Here is a 15,324-nt window from a genome sequence, read left to right as displayed (position 1 = left end):
TCCCCTGGGAGAGGGACCAGGGCATCTCCCGCAAATTCAATGGAATGAACATTTTATGTGAGTATATGTTGCTGGTCTCACTTTTTACATTTTTAAATGCCTCCAATTCGAACATTTGCTCGCAAAACTAGGATCTTAAATCACTGCAATAGAATAAAACAAAATTTGATGCGAATGCTTATTTAACCACATTATATTTTATGATACCTCATTTCGGGAAAATGACCATTAAAGTAAATAAGAGTCCAATCTCTGACCCAGAATGGAATTCAAATTACTACTCGGAGTCATTAAAAGTTAAGAAAAAAAAAATACGAGGCTATAAATGTGGCAATAATTCTGTCTTTTTTTTTCTGGAAAAAAAGAAATTAAGATTAACTCTATAACTTACAGTAATGTATTTGCGTGTGTATGTAAAAAAAAAAATTCCCCGAAAATGGTTCTTTTTTCTGAATCAAATATTTTCCAGTTTTGAGGAATGTTGAAGGCTATAGATCAGTGGGTTCTCAACCAGGGGTGCGGGAAAGTATTTTTAAGGGGTGCGAGATGGAGAATTTTTTTTAACACGATGACATTATTGAGGACAATTTAAATGATGTGAAATATTGAATTCTTTAATTTAAAAAGAAAATCATACCTGCATTTGAAAAACTCATTTTTCATCTTTCGGTAGCAGATACGTGTGGAGAAAATTTAATATTCCCCCACATAAAGGAATTTAGAGACAACATTGTTAAAGTATCCGACTACGTTGAAAACGTCATTTTGGAAGGAAATATCGATTTTTATTTTTTGTGAAGGCCATGTTTGCTGTGATTACAAGACAGGCTTTGTTTTCTTTGTATGACGCTTAGAATTGAAGTTACGTACACTTTAGTGCTGCGTTTTTACATACAAGTAACCCATAAAAAAAAAATAAATTCTAAACGTTTTTTTTACGAAGAATGCTGATTTTGACATTTTACCTAAGTTTGAAACATGATTTCTAAAAATCTATTCATTGTACCATTACGAAATTTTGATATAATATTCTGCTATGTTGTTGAGGTTAAACTAAGGTCTATCGCATTTGTCTACTTACAGTGTTTTATAGACGATATGATAGAATGAAATTTCAAAAAATTCACACGTACATCAACAGATTCGAGTGTAACTTATGAGCACATTATACACAGCCAATTACTGACGTTTAGCCGAGGTGTCGTTAAAACCGAGGTAAACTCGAAGTATGACTGCACTATTTCTCCTATATAATAACAAAGTAGGATATTTTTTTATGTGATAGATACGAGGTTTGTTCGAAAAGTATTCGACCGAATTTTTCGTGGTTGAACCAATCAAGCTGAAGAGGTGTGATTTGGTGCACGTATGTAAACAATCCAAGTGTGCATGTTTCAATTTTTTCTTGCTTGCAGAAGCTGCCACTCTCGGCAGAGCGCTGATGAATGAAGTGGTGTAAATGAGCATCGTCGTAGCGTTTTAGTTTTTGACAAAATGGCAGAAAAAACTTGAACAACGCTACTGCTGCATTAATCGTAGTGTTACTGCCAATTGCAACGCAAAACCTCTTGGTGGTACTTCTTGGTGATGGTTGTGCCGTGCGGTTGGCACTCTTGATGAACCACGCCACTGGAGTTAAAGAAGACTGTCAGCACGGCTATGCATCTCCTAAAGTCTAAATTGTCTGTGAAAATAGAATGAACGGATGCATTGCTCTCATGCTCGCTTCGTCTGCAAGTTCGCTGATCCTGCATCACTAGAGTCCTCACTTAGTCAATAATGATCTCATTTCTGGATGTTAAGGGCCCATCAGAACGTGTTTCACACTCCATTGATGTGGGGTTATTTTTGAAGCGATTGTACCACTCCCTTTATCGGTGTGACGCCCATTTTTTCATCTCCGAAGGTCTGCTGAATCTTGTGGATTGTTTCCACACGGCATTCACCAAACTTGACACAAAATTCAATGTATTAGTACTATTGTTCAAGTTTTTCCTAAACGAATTTTGTGAAAAACGAAATTGCGACGGCGCTCACTTACCGTCATTCACTAGCGGTCTGCCGGCAGGAAAAAGTTCAAGCATGCGCACTAGGGTTGGTTGCTTACGTGCACCAAATCACGGCACCCTAGCTTCATTGGTTCACGCACGAAAAATTTTGGTCGGATACTTTTCGAGCAAAACTCGTACCTTTTATATAGGAATCTAAACTTCTATAAAAGATAGCTTACGATATCAAATAAATCGATCCCACATAAAAATCTAAAAACAAACTTTTTCAACGAATCTTTATAATAATAGGTAATTTATAAAAGTATTTGAATAACTCACAAAAGGAGACATACCAAGACTCTGTTCGCAGCAGGGCATGAATAATGTTTCTCTATAACGAAAACCCTGATCGATATTTCAAAAACGTATCGGATCTCTTACAATACATTTTAATATATATTTTGCATTTTGGCTTGTTATTTTGGAATTAGTTCACTGCGTGTTCATCGACATTATTATTAACTCGATTTTTCTGAAAGACGCTATGCATACAAAACCTCTTGCTACTTTAAAAATTCATAGAAATAGAAAAAAAAATTCTATGATACATTTTCACAATGCCAAAATTCTATTCCAGTCTGAAAAATGAAATGCCTCAAAGATAATCGGAATTCTCCTCCGTAATATTACTGCTTGTTGAATTCAATTTCAGTATGAATAAATGAGATCCACGATGAAATGACGAAACGTATAACGATGGATTTTTTTTGAAAGAGAAACATTAAATAAAGAAAACACCACATATATTCCTTTACCGTCTTCTTTGAAATCTACGGCTGTCCAAGAGATTTTGAATCCTACGGAGCTGCCTTCTTTTCTAGCTTCTTGGCTGACAGTTGTTTTGAATCTGGGATTAGAAAAAAAAAATCATTCGATCACAATATGAGTTTGTTTTTGGTAAAATACAAACTAATAATTGTTAAAGATTATCATTATTCCGAGATGATTACGGCGTTGAATTGATTTCTTAATGAATTAGAAATACACTTAAAATAAGGAGTAGGATGCGCGTTGGAAAAGAGGGAAAATTTAAGGAAGAGAATTTTTAAGGAAAATTAACTGCTAGAAAAATTCATTGCTCATAAAATTCCCCGACGTAAAAATCATCGCTGGGAAAATTCACTGACAACAGTTTATCACCAGTGAGTGAGTGAATAAGGGTGTGAGTGGTGACAGAATGAGTTGGGGAATGAACTAATGAATATGATAGGGAATGAATGAGTGGCCGTATGAGTAAGCGAGTGAGAAGAGACTCTTTGAATAAGCGATTGAGTGTGGGAGTGACCGTATGAATGATCGGATGAGTGAGTGAATGAGTAATCGTATGAATAACTTATTGAGCGATTGAGTGAATTATCGTATGAATGATTGAATGACCGAGTGAATGGGTTAGTTACCAAGTCAGTGATTCAGTGAGTGATCGTATTCATAACCAAGTGAGTGGGTAAGTGAGACATTGAGTGACCGTATGAATGAACCCTGACTGGGTGAATGAACGATTTAGTGAGACGGTGACCGAGTGATTGACCTTAAGAGTGACCTACTCACTCGCTCTTCCCTGACTCACTAGATCACTCACTTTCTCAATCGCTCACTTGCTCACTGACTAACTCACCTGCTCATCTACTAACTGAAGGTCACTTTGTCGGTGAATTTTCTCATTGCGGTTAATCTTTCCTTACGGTGAATTGTTGGCGATGATTTTACGGGCACACTGTTGGAAAATGGATGTTTACCTGATGAGAAGTCGATTCCTCGCAGATAGCTGTGTCTGCTCGTCGAGGTTTTTGTAATATCTGAGGTCGCCGCAGTATTTTTGAAGCACATGTGGGTTGAATGAGATACTCGAGTAACCGTCGTAAAAGGTTAATTCTGCATCCGCACAATTCGCTGCGATACAAATAAATAATAATACATAATAATAAACAGCAAAAAAATAAAAAGCATACATATTACGCATGAAAAGCATTTTATAAACATTTTCAAAAAAATAGCTGCAAGCGTGTATACAGTATATTATTTTTTATAGGGTATTAAAACATCTAACTTAGAGGCATTTTACGCCTCCCCCCCCCCTCTCATTTGAACAGCTGAGTGCAAAATACGCGAAAGAATGAAAATACGTGCAGTCAAACTCGATTATAACGACATCGAAGATTACGTGCAATTTTGTCGTTGTAACAGGGGTTGACGTTTCCGACGACGTTTTTGATTGAAAATATAACTAGATGCTGTGCAAATAGTGTGCACGTGACGTCGTTATTTTATTACGATACGAGTGACCATATTTGAGCATAAAAATACTGGAAATTGGGATCTTAAATACGGAGCATCACGGATTCTCACCAAAAATGTTGCCAAAATATGAGAGAGATGAATATTTATAGTCATATCCATTGTACCATAATTGTTAATTATGCAAATTACATTCATTCCTTATTCTAGTAAAGATTATGAAATAAACCCCAATCTTTGTTTCAAGGAACATTTTTATGGGTCATGTCAATGAGCAAGTTGGAGCATAAAACATGAAATAAATCTTGTTTTTAAATGTTATTTACTAACAATCGACAAATATTGCATCAACGTGATCAGCTCTAATTTTAGGAGTTTCTGGGGAAAACGACATAGAAACGGGAGTAAACTCAATGAAAAATATGTCGTTATATCCAAGTTTGGAGTGTTTTCATCGAAGTTATAAAGCAAGATTCATTAATATTATTTTCTATGGAAATCACTTCTGATCCTCGGTTTTAGACGTTATAGTCGCGGTGACGTTACAATCGAGGTCGTTATGGTTGAGTTTGACTGTATTTACCGTATTTCTTGACCTATTCGACGCGGTATTAATCTCAAAAAATAAAAATAATTAATTAATAAAAAACTGGGGGATAGCGGGGATAGACTTTGTTTTGGTGCTTCAAAAAATGCTACTCCTCCCCCGAGAAATTTACTATGAAAATCATTGTATAACATTCAAATTTAAATTAATTTTTTTAAGTTATTTTAAATTGTGTGGGGGTTCTGAGTATTTAACAAGTACATTTCATCAAAATATTTTTCTTGTAGAATGAAAGTATAAACGGCATTGGAAAATAAATTTAATTTTATAAAGGAAAAATGTGCTCCCCCACATTAAGCTCGCAAATACGTTTAAATTTCTCACTGTGGTACATACGCCGTTGCGGTACCTATGCCGAAAAATACTGTATTTCCCCCCTGCCCGGCTCCTGTATTAGTCAGCATGCTGCAAAACTCGAGGGACACCAGGCTCTTGAATGTTGGGTTTGGTCCGTTCCCGGCATGCCGGAAAAGGGGAGGGTTAAGAAGGACCACAGTATGCATTCAGTCAATTCAATGGATTTTTAGAATAAAAATACTTAAAAATTTTTCAAAATCTTTGACTCAAACTACTTCCCAGCATGCCGGCTAATGCGGGGGTAGAATAATTCGTACGTATAGAGTTCTCAGATTTTTCTGTAATGTATTATACTTTTTTTTTTGAGTACCACATTTTTAATAGTTTATGGAAAATTCATCGACAAAGTGATGCAGTGAGTGATTGGATGAGCAGGTGAATGATCGATAAGGTGAGTCAGGGAGTGAGTGAGTGAGCAATTGAATGAACGAAGGAGTGAATAAAATAGTGAATGAAGGAGTTAGTGACTTGAGCAAATAAGTGAACAGATGAGCAAATGAGTGAGCAGGTGATCAAATGAGCGAGAGAGTGAGCTAGTGAAGGAGTTATTCCAAATTGGTGCAGGCGAAATTAAAATGAAGCTACAGATCTAGTGTAACTTGATCTACTCATTCACTTGATCACTCACTCACTCAATCACACTTACCCGTCAGCAACTAAATCCCTCCCTCACTCACTAGCTTATATGCTTGCTTATTCAGTCACTAACACTTGCTAAATTTATCGGTCACTCACGAACTGTTGGTGAATTGCGCGGTGGTGAATTTTCCACAAATCATTTTTAATACCTATGCTTCCATACAACTGCATCTTCATGATTCGTATGTATATCTTCATGTGGTATTCAACTCTTATCAGCCAGACACATTGCACGTCTTTCGGAAAGTATTTCGGAAACCCAGGTGAGGTGAGCACGCCACCTACGCCAGTCAGAATGCCTCCACAGTCACTGACGTTGTGTGTTGAATCCGGTGGTGGGATATATTCTGTAGATAACGAAATATTAGGGAAAATGAATAATAAATTAAATAAATTACGAGGTTGTCTCCTTGTTTTTTTTATGACAATCACTCAAAATAATTAATATCGGTATAGGCTTTAATCTTCTTCCCTCCGATTTTTTTTAAAGTTTACTGCCAGGTAAATATTGACTGAAAATTGTATACAATAAAACAGCAACTGCAGTAACTTTGGGTCTTCACAGAGAGCAGGCAGATTTTCAACATGATAATTATACAACATCAAAATTCCGGCATTCATATCTTCACTTCAAAATATGGAAGGCAGGTGATAGCACCAGCGTAATGCAAAACAAGCACAACTGTGGCAGCATAAATACGTTAAGGACCACACATACACTCAGAGCACACATTCCATAGTGTACCAAATCCTTAGGAATCCATCTTCCTAGGTATTACAGGATGGTTATAAATAAACTGATACTGCTCAGAAGTATGTAGCGCTTATTCTAGTGGAGGTATTTTGATGAAACTTGGTATATAGAGAATATATGGACCACGGGAAAAAGAAAGATTTAACAAAAACGTTAAATTTTTTGAATGTTTGAGAGACAAGTGAGAAAGTGGCGCTTTTTATCACAGTTACATTTATCTCATGGTCCAAATAACGTATAAACCAAGTTTTAATGAAATATGTCCACCACAACGGGCGCTGTATAGGTCAGAGTGGTGTCAGTATAATTCAACTGACGCTAGTACTTAGCTTAATACTACTGACACTACTCCGACCTACTACTACTAAATCATACATGCACCTCATTCATATTCATCTACGAAACTTCTAATGAATTGGTTCATGTTGGAATGTGCGTGCAGTGAACCTGAAGTGAAGTTTGTTTCCGTGTAGTGCTTGTTATGTGTAGTGCCGCCATCTGCCATCAGCTTTTCTAAGTATGAGTGAGGTGTAATGATTGAATAACCATCGTTGTACTACTCCGACCTGCGTTGCACCCATTGTGGTGGACGTATTTCATTGAAATCCTCTATAAAAAGATAACAGTGACAAAAAGCAACACTTTTTCCACCTTTCGATAAAAAATTGAACTATTTTTTATTGAATCTTCCTTCTTATTAAAACTTAATTACTATTATAATCCCTACGTGTATCTGAGTAGTGTTAAGGGCGCTACGCAATATGATTGGGTCCAGTCATCCTCCTCAAGGAAGCAATAGTTTATGGCTTTCAATACATATAGGCCATAGAATAATGGCGGAACGGGAGGTTTTTCCCCCCCTGTCGAAAATTTCCGAAAAAGTACTGTTTTCGTGATGCCGGCTGCGGTTGCCGATAGCATCTTGCGGTTTATGTGTCCAACAAAGACTTTTTATTATCTTTTACCTTAATTATCTGAGGAGGATAACTGGACCCAGTCATTGTGAGAAGCGGACTTTACTTTATTTATAATCACCCTGTCAGTCTATCTAAGAGGCTTTGAATGCTTAAGAAGAACATGTACGGTTTAGTAGTAAACAGCGCTGGATACATGTCTTCATTATTTTATAAAACTACGAAACGGCAGTATAGTCGACGCTCGTTATAACAACCATACGTTATTGTGACACTCACAATATAACGACCAGTAAGATAAGTCTCGTATTTTTTTCTCATACAACCATGTTATTCAGTATAATGACCTATTAAGACCATTCAATCCAATGCAACGTCCGAACTCGCTTCTGCCTCACCTCTTTTTTGCAAAAAAGTGCAGAAAATCAGTGTTTTCGTTTTCTGAAATTGTGTTTGACGCTCACCTTTGATATTGGAGAATTCGGTACATAGGTGCGTGTGTGTGCACGTAATTTAAATTACTACAATTTCATTATTATTTCCTAACCTTTTTCAAAATGCGTTTTCACTGTAACTGCTTACGCTATAGCTAGCAAAATGAAAAATTTAATGTAAAGAAATTTAATGAAAAAATTAATTTAATTTTCTTTTATTCCTTTCCAATATGAATCCTCTTGAGAAGCTAATTTCCTTTTTCAAACGTTCGATATAATGACATCCCAAAATAACGTATGTTTTCCCTTAGACAGCGGGGGGGGGGGGTGATCGTTATAACGAACGTCGACTCTGTTTTCATATGGAAAATCCATCAAAGTGAACCTACTTTCGTTCTTGAACTCATAATGCCCTTTGAAGCCTTTATGGTGTATCACATGATTGGTTTTGAAAATGATCTCCGCATGCGGGTTCATGAACAGCATCGATGACGTTATTTGATTACCACAATATCGACCTACGAGGAACTTGTTACCCGTAATCGTTATCGTAGAAATGTCGATGTAATCCGTGAGACATCTGAGAGAGAGAGAGAGAGTAACGAAAACAACATACGAGAGACACATTTCTAATCCCATCACAACAGAAAAACGCAGTACATAGTACCTAAAGCAATACTTTAATGACCATGAAGAAAATTGATGCAGTACATCTTGTTGCTTAGATAGCTTTTTTATACCAGAAAAGTAAAGATATATTTAATTATAAATTACAATGAGACAAGGCAGTAGGAAAAAAAATATTTGCTACCAAAGAAAAGTACAGGGTGGACGAGAAAGTCCTGGACACATTATAAAAAAAAAACAAATCAATGAATTGACATAAAAAAGTAAAAACTAAAATAACTCTAAAAACTAAAATGCAGTCCGTGAGCTTCAATGAGGAAAACAATGAATTCACTGAAAACAATCGCCATAAACTGAATATTATTTTTTAAAAGGGTCCTTAGCCTTTATTTAATCGACACAGGGCATAATCTTGCTGGCACAAAAGATCCGGAAAACATGAAAGGTTGAGAACCAGGGGCTGCTCTAGGGCCGGGCCGCCTGACCAGTGCGACGAAACGGAGCGCCGCCATAGGAAGCACTTCAAAAATCAAGGGTAAGAAGAAAAAATAAATGCATATGAAGTTTTTTTTCCCTGTAAAATTCAAACTATGAATGCATTAGAAATTCGTTCATTCAAATTTCACTCTATCGCCGTGGGCAATTTACTACCGATCGGGTTGTGACGAAAGTATGTGTGTGTATAGGTACATAACAGTCTGAGTGCGTATCTAATGCCGTGTTTTTGAATTTTCAGTGCTGCCATCTATGAGTGAAGTGCAATGATTGAATATTTGTACCGTTGTAGGCTTGTTGCTCTCTGTGGCGAGAACTGAGAGATCGGCTCGCATTGGCACCTCGGGAACCACAGAAAAACCAACTTCAGCCAAACAGCCCTGTGGGGTACGACCTCTCGATGCGAGTCCGTGAATGCATTAGACACTACTACTTCACCAAACACAAACTCTGGCCATATTGCAATTTACTGCCATTAATGGGATGGGTTGGAGTTGACGGTGCTGTCTATCGGTGGCGCCTCAAGCTCGTTGGGTAAAATATCTTATCTAAAACCTCTCTCGGGTTTGAACCAGGGACAGTAACAGCAACCTTCACTGTGGTAGACAGTGCCCGCCACTCGGGCACTTAATGTATTTGACAGAATGATACACAGAGAAAACTTCTTGATGCATTTCACATCAAGCTCAAGAAGACAGCTAGGAGTTTTCGGGATCCTTCTATTTTTGTCTAAGACCCCGGAGGACACCAAAACTATGTCTCGCATGGGTAAGAATTTTATTTCGGGGTCATTCCTGTTATAAACCCCTGCTTTAAAGCCGTTAAGAAACCAAAAAAAAAAACAAAAAGAAAACAAGAAATAGAATGAATATCATCATCATAAATCCCACTATACGAAAGAATTTTGCATCGCTCAATCAGCAACCACTCTGTGTGCCATTCTAGCGAACCTACTTCTTTTTCATGGGCAGTAATTATTTTCTCCTCCGAAAGCTGAACGCGTGTCTACATGACTGCGAGTTGCTTTTTCAACTAACACAAGCGCACTTATTGATTCCTTTAATTCAGTCATACCACCCGATAAATATTTTTATCCGTCTCAAAGAATCTCTCAAACGGGTATATAACGAAAACTTAAGTCCGTTTCACTTTAAATAACTTGTAAACGTTGACTACAACTACTTCTGTTAAAACAGACATGCGACTCGTCCATATTCCTCTGCGGAACTTCTAACGAATTGGTACATGTTGAAATTTGTGTGTATGTATAGTGAATATTGCGTGAAATTTGTTTCTGTGTAATGCTTGTTATGTGTAGCCATTCTGCCATCTGCAATAATGTTTTTAAACTATGAATTTTTTATCAACTCTCTCTCTCTCTCATAGTGAGTGAAGTGTAATGAATAATTATACCGTTGTAGGCCTGTTGCTATCTGCGAGACTTTTTAATGTAAGTAAACGTTGTGTGTGTGTATGCTATAGAAACACACACTTTCAATTAGAGGAAGTTGCCTTTATAATTGTCCCTAATAGTTGCCCCTTGAATAACGTGGCCCTCTCAGATGTGTCATTTATTTTAGAGTCAAAGTGGTAGATATGCAGTGAGATAAAAAATTAAAATTTTTATATACTGCCTCTTTTTCTTCTAACGTAAATTACAAAGCTGTTGACCTGTCTCTCCTGAGCCCAACAAAAACTTCAACTTAGCTGAGATATTTGAATTCAAAATCACCGAAAATGAGGTAAAGAACAGCACATAAAATAAGCTCGTTCGTTAGTTTATGCAATTCTTTCGCTCACACATTTTCAGAATTTTGAATTCGAATATCTCAGCTGATATTGCGCTAAAAACCATGGAATTTTTTTTTGGGCTCGGGAGAGACAGAGCAACAGCTTTTTAATTAGAAATTTGAAGACATTGGGAGGAATACGTGTAAAAAATTAAATTTTGCATCTCGGTACATGTATGACTCTTTATAAAATAAATGACACATCTAAAAATGAACACGTTATTTGAATACTTTTCAATTGAAAGTATGTTTCTAACCAACGGTTTACGAGTTGAGTCGAAATGGACTTAAGTTTCCACCCTGTATAACAGAAAATGAATAAAAATGAACAAATAAAATAATAAAATAAATATCTATATATAAAAGGGATGGTTTTTTTTTCTTCACAATCTTTCTCCTCATGGTATTGAATGTGACACCAATAATGTTTGTTTTCTCCGTGTTTGAGTTATGTGATTTCACACTGACAAAAAAATAAATAAAATAAGTAAAACTAAATAAAATGCACAAGAGGGAAGACGTCTTACGTGCCGGATATTCTGAGGTAATACCTTACAACGTTCAATTCCTCGTAAATCTTTTCCAACAGCTCAATGTAAAGATTGAAATTTCTAAAGAGGCAGACAGCGGTTTAGGGGAACACTGGGGAAATGTAAACAGAATTGCGAATGTATCGAATGATACTAACAAAAAAAAAAAGAAAAAGAAGAAAGGAAAAAGTCAAGGGATTGTTGGGAAAAGGAATCCTCTTTTCTTGGTGGTATCAGGTAGCGATTGTGAAAACAGGGATAAAAATTTGTTTTTTTTATTCTCGTATTTACCCTTTCTTGAAAGGTGGCTCTAAATCGAAGACGTGAAAAACCAATCTCAACGTTTCGTAGTTTTTTCCCAAGAAGTTGTAAATGCATTCCAGATCCTCCGAGTAGTTGCTCGGATACTGAGGAGACGTGAAATTTCCAACTTCGCCATGATCGCTGTGAAACTGGAAAATGCACTTCGCTGTCGTAGCAAAGAGAACAAGAAAAATACTTTACACACTTCTTATACATTTGTTACACACACACACGCACATTGAAGAGAAAAAAAAATGTCTGTATGAAATGAAAAATATTTATATTTGAATTTCTATTTCTCTACTCCAACACGAGCTCGATATTTCTGGTTCTAGTTTATGGTGGTTTTTTTTAAACGCTGCAAAAATAAATAAATAACGTAGATATAGGTATAAAAAAAAAATGTTTTCGAAAATTCTAGAAATTTTGTTTGATGCATCGTACAAAAGATGATATTGGAAATTCCTAGTGCATACAGGATTTTTTATTCAGTTTGATATAAAAATAGTAAATTCATTCGTTTTTCAAGGAAACAGGTATTTTCTAGATATTATGCCGTGGAGAATTTTGAAAGAAAAGTCATGTGGTCTCCATCGGGACTCGAATCCAGGTGTTCCTTCAAACCGAACAAGCACGCTGCGTTATTCGTTTTTCTTTGTTGTGCAAATCACATTAAAAATTACCTACACCTAAATTTTGAAGTCTCGGTTGCAGTTCATAGATGATAAGTATAGAATGTTATTAGTGTATACATTAATGTAATAAAAAAAAAACTCCCATGTAGCGATATTATGTATAATGATAGTCTTCTATATCTTTGTATATCTTACTGCGAAAGCCCAAAGTTGGTCAGTTTTTGATCCGGCCAATGTCCGAATTTCTGTGGAGTTTTGGACATTTGTCGAAAGTGGCCGGTGATCCTTGTAATACCGATATCAATCTCCTAAGATATCGATATTTCGATTCCTTTGATCGTTAGGGTTGTCACAGTCAACCATATTTATAAATGTCCATGATTATAAAAAAAAATACGCCAACTTTGATGACCCGAATCATTCTCTTTTTTGGCGAGGGATCTCCTGCCAGTTCACGAACCAGTTAGCAAAAGTCGAATTTTCGAACATTGGACGGGCCAACTGACTGGCTAGTTCGCGAACTGGACAATTTCGGGCTTTGGCAGTAACACATGTAATGAAACTGCTGTGTTTATTCTAGAGAATGACTAGTTGCACACATTGCAATAACATCGAAATAATAACGTTTACTTCAATGCTGTATAAACCATAGGCGGATATAGACTTGAAAGTCTGGCTGAAGGAGCACGGTGATGATTTCTGGAGGATGACCCCCTTCCCCGCGCGGCATGATGATGATGATGTCAATTCATATATACGCATATACATTGGATCAGTAGGCTCCACCTTGGACGCTAGAGGTGAGATGAATCTCCCATGAACCCACCTCATCTCCGCCCATGGTATAAACACCTAGCTGTATTTGAATAGAAATAATTTCACCTCGGTTGTGCCTGATCGTACGTATTAAATGCCTACACGAACTATTCATAAATAAATTCTTTGTTATACAGGCCGTCCTGTAAGTCCTAATGCAGCCTTTATCCAGAGAAAAGTTGGGGAAGAACAGCATAATAAAATTGTCAGTTGGTTCGTCCTTTTCTAACTTTTTTCTCTCCGGTCTTTTAATTCAAATATCTCAGCGAATACTGCACATGGAAACGTGACATTTTTTTTTGGTCTCAAGAGAAACAGAGAAACAACGTTCTAATTGGGGGGGTTTTTATGACGGGGTGACCAAATAAAAATTTAGATTTTTTATTTATTGACGAAAATAATTTTCACTCTCATAACTGGTACGAGGCGGTTTTTGAATGCATTTCGCACACTTTTTAAATTGAAACCATACCTGTACGACGAACGGTTGATGACATAAAGTCCACATTAAGATTTACAGTACACCCTGCATATAAATTGCAATTGAAATTTTTTAAAGGGAGTAAATTGAGAAAAGAAATTATGTGTCAATAAAAATTGAAATAGACAAATTGTGCTTAAATCATATTACATACTTAGTACTGCTGTATGAAGAGCTGTGATGATGGGATAATGTATCAAAAGGTTACTTCGTGGCATGACCTGCAAACGAAGAACAGAAAAAAAATGCGTGAAATTATCACCAAACTCTGCGCAATGAAGAGACAAATACAAAATTTGTCTAGTAAAATAATTTTAAATCACGTGTCCATGAACCTCTTGGTGTAAAGTGAGTCAAGGGGTAAAGTTGATTTCTGGGGTCTCGCGTTAGCTGGAGGTAACAGCTTCAAGGCCGTAACTAGGCTGGGGCAACCGGGGCACTGCCGCGGGCCCCGAGCCGAGGGGGGGGGGGGAGTTCACAATAAATGTACACTTATTTTGCATAATTTTTTCTTTTTTAAGTAGACCCCCCTCAATAACATTTCTGCTCCGGGGCCCCGAGAAGATACGCTACGGTCCTGAACAGCTTACACACAGTATTTATGTATCTACACTGCTGGCCACCCAAATTGCAACACCAAGAAAGACAAGAGATATCGCAACAATATTTATTTTGTAGATAACATGTTGACCAAGCATCAAATGATTAAATTTATAGACTTCTGTGAAGTGTGGTTCCTGCCAAAATCAGTAGCCAGAGTAGCCGCCATTGTTGGAGATCACCGCTGCCACACGCCTCGGCATTGATTCAAAGAGACTTTGGATGTGTTCTTGGGGTACAGCAGACCAAGCAGCTTCCACGCGTTGCCAAAGTTGATCTGGTGTGGCAGCTGGGGATGTAATCTGGGTCAATCGTTGAGCAACCATGGACCACATGTTTTCTATCGGCGAAAGATCCGGAGAGCGAGCTGGCCAGGGAAGCAATTCAATCTGGCGATTGACGAAGAACCTTTGGACAATGCGTGCCACGTGTGGTCGCGCATTATCCTGTTGAAATATGGCTGTGGGCAAGCCCTGAAGGTAAGGAAGGACAACTGGCTCCAACACCTCGGAGATGTAGCGCTGGCATTTAAAGTACCGGCAATGCGTACTAGAGGAGTGCGAGAGTGATATCCAATACCGCCCCATACCATAATACCCGGTGCAGGACCAGTGTGGCGGTGCATAACGCAGCTGTTCAGCATCCTCTCTCCACGGTGTCTCCAGACTCGAATCCGACCATCGTGGTGTTGCAGACAGAAGCGTGACTCGTCAGTAAAGACAATTTCATTCCATTGCGCCGTCCACATCCTTCTTTCATAGCACCATTGGGGGCGGAGACGTCTGTGGTTCTGCGTCAAGGGTAGACGAAGCAATGGACGTCTTGCGGACAGACCACTCTGCTGTAAACGGCGTCGAATGGTACGCGCAGACACTGGATGATGCGGTACAGACTGAATGTGCTGTGCTATGGTTCGTGATGTGGCTGAGAGATCCGTCACTGCCATACGCACAATACGCCTGTCATCACGTGAAGTGGTGCACTGAGGTGGATGCGATCGTACACGTCGGTCCGTCGTTCCCTCCTGCATCCAACGATCACATATCCGCATTCCAG

At 37.8% G+C, this 15,324-nt stretch overlaps 1 protein-coding gene across 3 annotated transcripts in view; it reads right to left on the bottom strand.

Moving 5' to 3' along the window:
* LOC149076553 (neuropilin and tolloid-like protein 2) overlaps positions 1 to 15,324 on the bottom strand; it is a 57,962-nt gene that overhangs the window by 14,986 nt on the left and 27,652 nt on the right. For 2 of the 3 annotated variants that reach the window (XM_089244130.1, XM_089244129.1), the window contains 6 exons: positions 13,823 to 13,889; positions 11,725 to 11,902; positions 8,381 to 8,571; positions 6,039 to 6,236; positions 3,788 to 3,941; positions 2,807 to 2,898 (listed from right to left, as the gene is read on the bottom strand). In XM_089244130.1, the coding sequence (XP_089100256.1) occupies positions 2,807 to 2,898; positions 3,788 to 3,941; positions 6,039 to 6,236; positions 8,381 to 8,571; positions 11,725 to 11,902; positions 13,823 to 13,886 (877 nt within the window). In that variant the 5' untranslated portion in view covers positions 13,887 to 13,889. The remainder of the gene's footprint in view (positions 1 to 2,806; positions 2,899 to 3,787; positions 3,942 to 6,038; positions 6,237 to 8,380; positions 8,572 to 11,724; positions 11,903 to 13,822; positions 13,890 to 15,324) is intronic. The other variant, XM_089244131.1, reaches the window with a different exon arrangement.

This window comes from Pholcus phalangioides, unplaced genomic scaffold, assembly GCF_987345545.1.
Source record: "Pholcus phalangioides strain wild (caught in Gottingen) unplaced genomic scaffold, Ppha-v1.0 ptg000015l_1, whole genome shotgun sequence".
NCBI lineage: Eukaryota > Metazoa > Arthropoda > Arachnida > Araneae > Pholcidae > Pholcus > Pholcus phalangioides.
Note: the sequence above shows the minus strand (reverse complement) of the source record. Positions and strands in the feature narration are given on the sequence as shown.